Source organism: Coregonus lavaretus (assembly GCF_964263955.1).
Source record: "Coregonus lavaretus genome assembly, chromosome: 14".
Taxonomy (NCBI): Eukaryota; Metazoa; Chordata; class Actinopteri; order Salmoniformes; family Salmonidae; genus Coregonus; species Coregonus lavaretus.
In genome coordinates this window covers 28155230-28167053 of record NC_140001.1, presented here as the reverse complement: position 1 = coordinate 28167053, position 11824 = coordinate 28155230, and the positions used below count along the sequence as shown (strand labels likewise).

Here is an 11824-nt window from a genome sequence, read left to right as displayed (position 1 = left end):
GTGGCAGAGATGAGCGGGCACAGCTGAGGGTACTTAAGCTAGGGCCGACGTGAGCATCAATAACCCCAGCGGCCGGTCCCATATGCTACACACACACACAGAGCTATTCCAACAGCACTCCCTCTTTCTCACTCTCACTTAGCCTAAGTCTCCGTTCCACCTTTCACCTTTCTGTACTTCGTTTTTCACTGTCTCCCCTATTTACCCATCTGTTGATCTTACTTACCCTCCATTTCCATCCTTAATGCTCCCACTTTTTTTGTCCTTCTACTTACCATTACTTATTTATGATCCCTCCCTCAGCTGCTTCTTGCTCGCTTTCTTTAGAGTTTATGTGTTGTTATTATTCTGCCCACTGTAAGACTCAATGCTTTCCTATCTGCATTCTCCCAGTCTAAAAGCCTATCTGAACCTAAGCCATCATTAAGTAACTGGTTGTGTTTAAGGGTGATAACGATGATAAGGTTTGAGGACAGACCACCAGAGAGGAGCAAAGAACCACCCACACAGATCACAGACAGTCTGTGTACCCCATGGCTGCTCCTTTACCAAACACCAATAAAGACTAACTAATCCAAAACAACCCTCTTATCACACAACTCTGATTGCAAGACATCCATAATAGGACTGTTCCATCAGCGTGTATACAACTCTACGATCCTATAGAGGACAGAGAAATGTGAATGAGGATCACTGTCAATGCCTGTTATTGATGGGACTGGAAGCCAATCCAGACAAATCCATCGTCCTGGTAACATCATTGTCACGCACCCTTGAACTTGCATGGGCCTGAGAGACTATGTGGACAGGTGGTGGGGCCTCGACCCAGGACAGAGGTACAGTGCAGCAGCCCTGCTTGATGCTAACCCAGAGCGAACACAGCATCTGCCAGCTTCCCTCACAAATCTCATTAGCAGAGTTATTTCCACGTTTGTCTAATAACCTGAATAAGCCCGGCAGCAGCTCCCAGAGGGCTGAGGACTGTAAGGTTAACTCAGGGACCCTGCTCACTTTCAGAGCCCAGGGAGAGAGTGAGGAGGCCCACCTGTGGCTCTCCCATCCTCACAGTAACCACGGAAGACAGAAGACCTCATGAGACAGTCATTACCATAGTGTTCTTTCTGCTTGCTTATTACCCTCATTTGTGTCTGCACAACCTACCTGCTAACATATGCAACATGTCTATGCAAGCAGGACGTTTCAGCGTTACACTTTGCTGCATGTGTCAAGTTCAAAGGCTTAACCCCAACCCCTGACAGCGCTGTATAACAAATCGCATTAGAACCATAATAACAATTTAGGGCTTGAGTAACAGTAACTGATATACCATGCTATGTGGTCCTCTGTAGCTCAGCTGGTAGAGCACGGCGCTTGTAACGCCAAGGTAGTGGGTTCGATCCCCGGGACCACCCATACACAAAAATGTATGCACGCATGACTGTAAGTCGCTTTGGATAAAAGCGTCTGCTAAATGGCATATTATTATTATTATTATTACTATAATCCGCAGCACCATGCTGGTGGCTTGGCCTGAAAAAGAGTCCCTGTTTGCCTACACAAAAAGGAACAGTGCACATATGTAGTGTAACTGTCTTGGTGTAAATCCTTACAAAAAGGACTTCGAAAGAATCCAATGGTTCTATCCATGACTTTCACAATGAGCCAACAGAGTTCACCACTGAAAATGGGAAGTTTTTAAAATTAAATTGTAACACATCACATACACGCAAGACTCTCGACCATAGTTACCTATTTGTCCTGATTATGCCTAGCTCAGTCAAGCATACACCTCATCTTCTGCAGAATGAATAAATGTGTTGTTGCCCCTTTGTCTCGCTCAGTCTGTGTGTGTGTAAGAGCCACCTATCGGTGTCTGTATCCGTCTGGATGTGTGTGACTGCAGGGTTAACACATCCCCCCCCACCTCCCAGCCCCAGGCAGCATCCGCCCAGCCCTGATCCCCCTAACCAGATTACTGCTCTGCTCTACATGGGGGTGGAATAGAGAACCATTAAGGAGTAAACTAGACTACACTTTTCCCTTGCCCTACATTCACTTCCCTTCATTCACTCGTGACAGAGCTTTTTCCTTTTAAGAAGTATAACTTGATTAAAAAATGATTTGATTTGACCTAATTTTAACATTCTGTCATAAACAGCACATGTTCAAATGTATTGCAAATAACAAGTTTTCAAAGTATCTCAAGAAGTTAAATTGAAAAAAAATGACTATAGTATAGCCTATTACAGTAGCTGCCACAAAGTAACAGGGTTGATGATTTCTTCTTAAGTCAGACATAAATCCCCCTGTGACAGGGGGAATTGAAGCTAATTGTGTGCAACAGGGAGTGGCAATTGGGGGAAATGTTTCTAGCCTATCTATGGGTAACACGGTTGACATGTTATGCTCGACCCACTCAGTTTCCCACCACAAAACACCAGGAAATTGCCAAAAAGAGCAGAACCAGCTCACATGCTTTTACTCTATGATGTGACTATTAGATGTTCAATGTTTCTTTGACAATTTTCTTTTTTAAGGAATAAATTCTGCACATTAAAACGAGAGCTTAGTTCACGTAACAGAATGACCTTAAAATGAGGGACAGATGTAAATTAATCACTAATCACATTAAATAAATAATAATCTAATCATAAATGACTTTGTCAAAGCAACTAGGGCTTTACCATGATGGTGAAACTTGGAGAAATGTTGGGATTAAGTGGGTTCAAATCTTCCTAGAAGTGACACAGGGTTGACGGAGGGACTTGTGAATTTGCTGAATTTTGCTGATGTATTGAATTATCTATGTGGTCTATATAAAAGGTCACATCATTTATATAACAGGCTTTTAAAATTCCATATTGGTGCACAATTTCTACTGAAAATATCTTAGGGACGCAAAAGGCACCCATTTTGTGGAACGACCTGTGTCATCGTCTAGTTGAGTGGCTAAGACTGTAGGGAGATGGCATGGACTGTAGGGAGGTGGTATAGACTGTAGGGAGATGGCATGGACTGTAGGGAGGTGGCATGGACTGTAGGGAGGTGGTATAGACTGTAGGGAGATGGCATGGACTGTAGGGAGGTGGCATGGACTGTAGGGAGGTGGCATGGACTGTAGGGAGGTGGCATGGACTGTAGGGAGGTGGCATGGACTGTAGGGAGGTGGTATAGACTGTAGGGAGATGGCATGGACTGTAGAGCGATGGTATAGACTGTAGGGAGATGGCATGGACTGTAGGGAGGTGGCATGGACTGTAGGGAGATGGCATGGACTGTAGAGCGATGGTATAGACTGTAGGGAGATGGCATGGACTGTAGGGAGGTGGTATAGACTGTAGGGAGGTGGTATAGACTGTAGGGAGATGGCATGGACTGTAGGGAGGTGGCATGGACTGTAGGGAGATGGCATGGACTGTAGGGAGGTGGCATGGACTGTAGGGAGGTGGCATGGACTGTAGGGAGGTGGTATAGACTGTAGGGAGATGGCATGGACTGTAGGGAGGTGGCATGGACTGTAGGGAGGTGGTATAGACTGTAGGGAGATGGCATGGACTGTAGGGAGGTGGTATAGACTGTAGGGAGATGGCATGGACTGTAGGGAGATGGCATGGACTGTAGGGAGGTGGTATAGACTGTAGGGAGATGGCATGGACTGTAGGGAGGTGGCATGGACTGTAGAGCGATGGTATAGACTGTAGGGAGATGGCATGGACTGTAGGGAGATGGCATGGACTGTAGGGAGATGGCATGGACTGTAGGGAGATGGCATGGACTGTAGGGAGGTGGTATAGACTGTAGGGAGATGGCATGGACTGTAGGGAGATGGCATGGACTGTAGGGAGATGGCATGGACTGTAGGGAGGTGGCATGGAGTGTAGGGAGGTGGCATGGAGTGTAGGGAGACAGCATTGGATATGTAGGGAGGTGGCATGGGATTGTAGGGAGGTGGCATGGGATTGTAGGGAGATGGCATGGACTGTACTTGATGTGGATGAGGAGAGACTGGTGTGATTTAGGAAGCAGTACAGAGATAAATCTCAGGCAGGATGGTATGGGGCATAGAGAGAATGAAGTGCCCAGTGCACCTCCCTCCCTCTCTGTCTGTTTCTCATACCCTACAAGGAAAGATGTGACCAGCTACACACTCTTTGTTTGATAAACACCAAGTCCACCCTGCTCCCTCGCTCGCTCTCTCTCCCTCCCTTTCTCGCTCTCATTAGGCGCCTGAGGCACTTGCTTTTAGGGGCCTTGGGGCAAGTGCTTTGTGACAACGATGATTTTTAAAAAATGTTGAAATTAACATTTCAAGGCAAGAGGTAAACCATGACTGTTCAACTTATAGTCCAACATGTATTGATAGCTTTTAAAAGGCATGACATGCAGAACTCAGGTTTGACACGTGTTACAGTCATTTAAAGTCCTACTCCAGTCTCCTTTTCACCTCATTTAACACCTGATTTACTTAACAAAAGGCACATCTCAATAGGTGGTCCAGGTATGACATGTCATGGCACAAGTGGGGGGTGGGCCTTTCCTCTTTTGTTCTCTACTGCTCCTCTATTGTCCCTCAAGCAAGGGGGGAGGCCAATGACATCACATCAGACCAACTCCTTGAATGCCCTATTCCTTGAAGTTTGCAGTTGTGTCTAAAAAACTATTTTGCTGAGAAAGTGTGTCTACATTACTGTATTATACTTGGGATATTGTTTTCAACAGGAAAAGTAAAAAAAATAGCTGGAGTGTGTCTTTAACCCTGTGTTTCTGCCAGGACAGGAGGAGTTAGAGTACCTTGAAGGAGGATCCGGAAGTGAGGCTGGAGGAGGAGATCTTGAAGGGGGTCGCTATCAGACCCATGGTCAACTCTGCCAGGGAGAGAGAGAGAGACATACAGTGAGAGACTTACATGGAGCTGAAGTGTCAAAAGCTCTATAAAACAATGTCACAGCACACCACCAGTGTTTAACCATAAATAGTTACATGTTAAATAGACTCAAGTCCCCTAAGCATATATGTTTTTGAACATTGTACATGATGATGTGCGGATGGCTCTGAGTGTCCTTGAGGGGACCATCACTCACTTACATAAGCGGTCATGGTGCCATCTTATACTTATGCAAAACAAAAATATATATTCTACTGAGCCACTTTATATTCATATTCTTATCTTTTATTATTTCTTATTGTTGTTGCATTGTCGAGAAGGAACCTACAAGTAAGCATTTTGTTGGACGGTGTATACCATGTGAATCCTGTACATACGACAAATAAAACTTGAAATGGTGTCATAAAGGATGGTATTGAGTGAGTTACGAGTGAGGAAGGTCTCATATCTAATGAGTGAGTCACACTATGGACCCCGTCACTGCTAATATAAACACTCATGTTCCATCTTTCTCTGCACACATACATTTTCATGTGACCTGTGCACTAACACACACACACACACTAAGCTGGGGACCATCATAATAGGTTTTTTTCTGGATCAAAAAGGGGCTTAGGTGGTTGCAATGGGCACGGTCCACCCGTCGGTGCTGCTGGATTTCGGAGAACATTATAGAGGCCCCCACCTTGGCGGTGTAGAGAAATGTTTTAATATTTAAGCCAATTACCTGCAATTCTCAAAATTTCTCGAAGAAGGTTAAGATAATTTTTTTCAGTTTTAAAGCACATTTCCTGCAATTCTACACATTTTGTCATGGAGTGGAGAGAAAATGTTGCAGTTTTAAAGCTAATTTCCTGCAATTCTATGCATTTTGACATGGCTAATGCTATGTTCCTATGCTCAAACATAATCAAATCTATACTGCTAAATTCATTGTTTTTGGAATGTACAATTCTCGCTGACTGTCTAGCTTTTATTTTGGTGATTCTCAAAGATTATATTATTGAACAATATATAGATCATTAAGAGTTTTCCATCCTGAAAATGAATTTCAAAAATATACATATACAGTGCATTCGGAAAGTATTCAGACCCCTTTACCACATTTTGTTACGTTACAGCCTTATTCTAAAATGGATTAAATAGTTTTTCCTCAATCTACACACAATACCCCATAATGACAAAGCAAAAACAGGTTTTTAGAAATGTTTGCAAACCTATTACAAATAAAAAAATGAAATATACATTTACATAAGTATTCAGACCCTTTACTCAGTACTTTGTTGAAGCACCTTTGGCAGCGATTACAGCTTTGAGTCTTCCTGGGTATGATGCTACAAGCTTGGCACACCTGTATTTTGGGGAGTTTCTCCCATTATTCTCTGCATATCCTCTCAAGCTCTGTCAGGTTGGATGGGGAGCGTCGCAGCACAGCTATTTTCAGGTCTCTCCAGAGATTTGCGTTGCCTTGACTGTGTGCTTAGGGTCATTGTCCTGTTGGAAAGTGAACCTTCGCCCCAGTCTGATGTCCTGAGCACTCTGGAGCAGGTTTTCATCAAGGACCTCTCTGTACTTTGCTCTGTTCATCTTTCCCTCGATCTTGACTAGTCTCCTAGTACCTGCCACTGAAAAACATCCCCACAGCATGATGCTGCCACCACCATGCTTCATCGTAGGGATGGTGCCAGGTTTCCTCCAGATGTGACGCTTGGCATTTAGGCCAAAGAGTTCAATCTTGGTTTCAACATACCAGAGAATCTTGTTTCTCATGGTCAGAGTCCTTTAAGTGCCTTTTGGCAAACTCCAAGCAAGCTGTCATGTGCCTTTTACTGAGGAGTGGCTTCCGTCTGGCCACTATCATAAAGGCTTGATTTGTGGAGTGCTGCAGAGATGGTTGTCCTTCTGGAAGGTTCTCCCATCTCCACAGAGGAACTCCGGAGCTCTGTCAGAGTTACCATCGGGTTCTTGGTCACCTCCCTGACCAAGGCTCTTCTCCCCCGATTGCTCAGTTTGGCCGGGCGGCCAGCGCTAGGAAGAGTCTTGGTGGTTCCAAACTCCTTCCATTTAAGGATGATGGAGGCCACTTGGGGACCTTCAATGTTCTTGGGGACCTTCAATGCTGCAGACATTTTTGGGTACCCTTCCCCAGATCGACATAATACTGTCTCAGAGCTCTACGGACAATTCCTTCGACCTCACGGCTTGGTTTTTGCTCTGACATGCACTGTCAACTGTGGGACCTTATATAGACAGGTGCGTGCCTTTCCAAATCATGTCCAATTAATTGAATTTATCACAGGTGGACTCCAATCAAGTTGTAGAAACATCTCAAGGATGATCAATGGAAACGGAATGCGCCTGAGTTCAATTTCGAGTCTCATAGCAAAGGGTCTGAACACTTCTGTAAATAAGGTATTTCTGTTTTGTTTTTTTATATACATTTGCAAACATTTCTAAAAACCTGTTTTTGCTTTGTCATTATGGGGTATTGTGTGTAGATTGATGAGGAAAGCAATTAATTTAATCAATTTTAGAATAAGGCTGTAAAGTTACAAAATTTGGAAAAAGTCAAGGGGTCTGAATACTTTCCGAATGCACTGTATATATTTTTACACTGTTTGGACTTAGACTTCCCGAAAAACTCTTAGGCAGCCCGCCCGAGGATTTTAATAGCAGAAAAATCACTACATAAGACAGCAGCTAGGTCAGTTTAACCACAGCTGTAAAACAGAAGTGCCTGTTTGATCCGTTCCAGTGTTCTGTACTGTACACTCAGGACTGTTGTTAGGAGCTGCTGGGTGAACACAAGACATTCTCCAAGCCAGTCTTCAGTCAGTGACAGGGAGCTTCCAAAAAAGGAGCCCAAAGCCATTAGAGAAAATTGGGCTTAACGCTGGCCTCTTGAAGAAGCCCAGTGGAGCTGTCAGAGGGTCTGGGAGGAGGGAGATCAGGCGAGGGGGGTAATCAGAGTCTGACTGGGTGCTGTAATAATCCTGCTCCAGGCAGGGTCTTAAGTAAACTGTTTGAGTTGGAGGTCCTGGTGGCTGGAAAGTGCTAGAGCACAAGACTGGTTGTTTGGACAGATTTCCACAGCAGCTGTGACCAGGCCGCTTCTGAGACACACAAAAACACTAACATACACAGAAAGACGAACAGAAACACACACTGTATTTACAGACACATACAGGTAGGTGTCCAGAGGGGTATACTACGAAGTAAGCTAGATCTACTCAGGGTTTTCTAAAGCTAACAGCTTCAGTTAGCTTCACATTCCAGCTCAGACTTCATACTGTACGTATTACGAAGGTGGCTATTGCTTGTCTGCCTGCCGCTAACACTAGCAGTCTTGTAATTGCGGGTGCATGTCGCAGATGGCTAGTTGAACACCGAAAATCTTAACTGAGATAATACTGAAACATCAATCCATGGGAGAGTCATATTTTAGTTTGTGCCGAAAACAAAATGATAGAAAAGTTATCTTGCAAATTCATGGTGTGAAATAAGCTTTTAGAAGTGCAGTCTTTATTTTATTACTTATTATTATCGTTAATAGCGTCTTTGGTGTGCTTATCAATACAGAAGCACCTTTTTCCCCACTCCTACCAATACGTATTTGTATTAAGTCATACGAAAGTGTTACATTGCGTGAAGTTGACTAAATGCGTAATGTGATATATTTTAACATTATTAATAAAATATTTAATCAGTCGTCTTCCTGAAGGGTTCTTTGCAAGACGGATGGAATCCGATTTCATTGGTCCTCAACTTGCGTCTCAGTCATTTCATTCAGAGTTAATCGAGAGTTAGCCTGCCCTGGAGAAGGTTAGTTCTGAAGGATTTGCTGCCATAGAATTTTACCTGGCTAAAAGGTTAGCCACTTTCATATGACAGGTTATCCCGAGTTGAACTGAGAGTTGACTAACGTTACCTTGCCATCTCCTCAAACCTGCTTCTAGGATACCCCTCAGGAGTAGGATAAAGTTAGCAATAGTTCAGCAATAACACAGTTTGTGTTTACAACGTATGCCTGGGTACTAGTGTACAGTATGAGTGTTTGTATGGCATTTACAGAGTGGTACACAGACCAGTCTGTTGTGGATGTCGCCAACTCTGCAGGAATGCAACAGAGAGACCACAGCGTATTGTGGTGTAAGATCATACGGTTTACTCATTAACTGCCCATTGTTGTGTGTTCTTGATCCCATACCACCCTCCATTCCCCCTCCACCTCCACACAGCGTGCCTGCCCATCTTTAGAGACAATGCTGCTCATGTCCACAGCAGACCCCTGCTCCCACACACTCACACGCTCCCTGGCCCTAACTCTGGCCATGCCCTGTCCTCAGCCTGGGGTTCAGCCCTGCTGACTTACCCATACAAATGCATTCTATTTCTATGGACTGACCCCTGTCCCTGTGGCATCTCTGGTGGCCCAAGGCAACAGGGATTCCAGTGGGATCTCAAGGCTGATATTAGCATGCAGAGGTGGAGCTGGGACAGAGCAGGAAACACACAGTATCTACACTGTCTGCCTCCACACACAGAACCAGTGCCTATGATCTGCTGCAGTACACTGGGCTGGAGGGATGGAAAATGGCCCAAAATGCTCCACTGGTAATGTTTGCTGATCTATTCTAAGATTTAAAAGGGAGAAAATATTTAAAGGCAAGTCTATGACTGATGTAGGCTCAAGGCACTCAGTCTGCCTGGTACCACTGGTAACGCATCATTTCATAGATCAACTTCTGTTTTTGGATTTAACTCAAATCTATCAAAAGCTATGGTCTGTAAAGATAAAGAATCTGGAACCAGAAGTCTATCTAGCATCCATTAGGCAGTGCTCCTACCTGCTCTCTGTCCCATGGCGTTGGTGGTGATGCGTGGGGCCATGGGGGTCATGGAGGCCAGGTTGCCTCTAGAGGAAGAGGAAGAGGAGGAGGAGGAGGTGCTGATGGTGCGTCCATCTTTGATCTCGATAGTTAGGAAGGTCTTCATGTCGGGGTCTGCCTCTCCCTGGCTCCCTGGGGTCTTGTCTTCCTTTGAGATGCCCGAGGAGTGCAGCAGCTTTTCAGCCGGCTGCTTCGCTCCGCCTACAGTGCTCATGGATTGAGCAGCGGTTTGCAGATCTTTGGTGGCCACGCCTCCTGACTGAATTGTGCCCTTGCATTGGACAAGGTTCTCTGAGGAAGAGGAGGATGAAGAGTAGGATGTAGAACCTACATGCGGTCTCCCGTGCCTGTCTGTAGGGGTGCTGATGGATACTGCTGTGGTCCCTGCTGTTTGGTTGGCTGGCCCTGCTGCTCGCCCCTCACTCAGCTCGTTGGCTCTGCCTAGGACTCGGGCACTGGGGGCTGTCCCGTTCCTCAGAGACTGAGAGCCCCTCTTCAGGAACGGGTCACTGGGACTGGGGCTGGGCTCTGTGAACTTACGCATACGGTCCCGCACAGAGTTAACCCGGCCAAACGGGGCCAAGACAACCGTCTCCTTCTTCTCAGGCACTGCAAAACACAGACAACATGTTAGTGGAAATGATTTACACACAGTAGCAAAGAACAGAGGAACACAGACACAGTCAAGTAATACAAACTCAGTAGTTAATTACCCAGCCCTCCAGTACAGCTGACACACAAAGACTGGAAACATTTCAAAGTCTTCAGCGGGGCAATATGACTAAAATCCCCAGAACGCAAAGCAGCACACTCACTGCCTCACTCCTCATCCTAAAGCGCTCTACAAATCCCTTGATTTTATTTCCCTTCTCTCAAACTCCCTCTCTCTCTCTCGCTCTCCCCCTTTTTCCAGCCCCCCTCCTTTTCTTCAATCCCCCTCGCCTTCCCTCATTCTCCCTCTCCTTCAGTGCGTCAGCATTGGCCATAAGCTGACAGATTTGCTATATTTCTAGGTTGCCTGAGTGTTTCTGGATTCCTGCTCCTTTATGTACAGTAGAATGATGGTCTGCTTTCATCACATGCAGGGAAAGGCTCCACTCATTTACGGAATCAGTTCCCTCCCGCTTAATAATATCGATTTAGTGTGCTTGAGAATCACAACGTTTTAGGAGCCTAGGGCCACAGAGAGGAGATTATAACGAAGGGCCCAGAGCTAGGGAGCGAAAGACAAAAAAATAAGGATATAAGAGGATAAAGGTACAATCCGACGTCTCCCTTATGGAGGCAAAACATTTGCGGACACGGACCAGTGTTTACATGGGACAGAGAGTTTAAAGACAAACGTGCGCACACACACAGACAGATAGATGACCCTGTGCACTCGTATCTCTATCCAGTCCTCTAGCGGTGCACCTCACACCTTCCCCTGTATGACAGGCCCTATACGGCCATGCTGGCCCTGCAAGGCTCCTTCGAAATGGAAGCCATTCAACTGTAGGAGTTAGGGAGCAGGACGTCTTGATATTAGAGGAACAGCTATAACTCAGCAGCACTAAGGGCTTCCAGCTCACAGGTCCTCTGGTGTGATGTTATCAACACTGCCGGTGGAGTTGAACAGTAAAGCACAAGTAATGAGGCACACATCCGGTCTGGCTCCCACTTTAAATGTCAGGTTATTACATCTATAGTGCCTTCAGAAAGTATGTCATACCCCTTGACTTACTCCACATTTTGTCATCTACAAACAACATCCCATAATGACAAAGTCAGGGCTGTGTATGTAAATATCTGACCTAACGCCCATATGATCAGACGGAGCATTCCAATGGCCAAAAGAGGCTCAGGGAAATAAATGATTAAAAAATGTATATTTGAATTATTTTCATTAAATAAACACAGTTATCTATTAGACAGAGTGATGATTTAAAAATACAGTTAAAAAGACTGCATGGGGGCTATAAGGGACACAACATTAGCAGCGATGATTGATTGGGGTGTAAATTCTGTGGATTTGGAAACTACAAGTGCTCCTGAGTAGAATGGACACCAC

General features: G+C 45.1%; 1 protein-coding gene across 4 annotated transcripts in view; it reads right to left on the bottom strand.

Moving 5' to 3' along the window:
• LOC311141655 (smoothelin-like) overlaps window positions 1-11824 on the bottom strand; it is a 103117-nt gene that overhangs the window by 18698 nt on the left and 72595 nt on the right. For all 4 annotated transcript variants that reach the window (XM_084177058.1, XM_084177056.1, XM_084177055.1 and 1 more), the window contains exons 9-10: window positions 9733-10383; window positions 4792-4865 (exon numbers count right to left, since the gene is read on the bottom strand). In XM_084177058.1, coding sequence (XP_084033184.1) covers window positions 4792-4865; window positions 9733-10383 — 725 coding nt within the window. The remainder of the gene's footprint in view (window positions 1-4791; window positions 4866-9732; window positions 10384-11824) is intronic.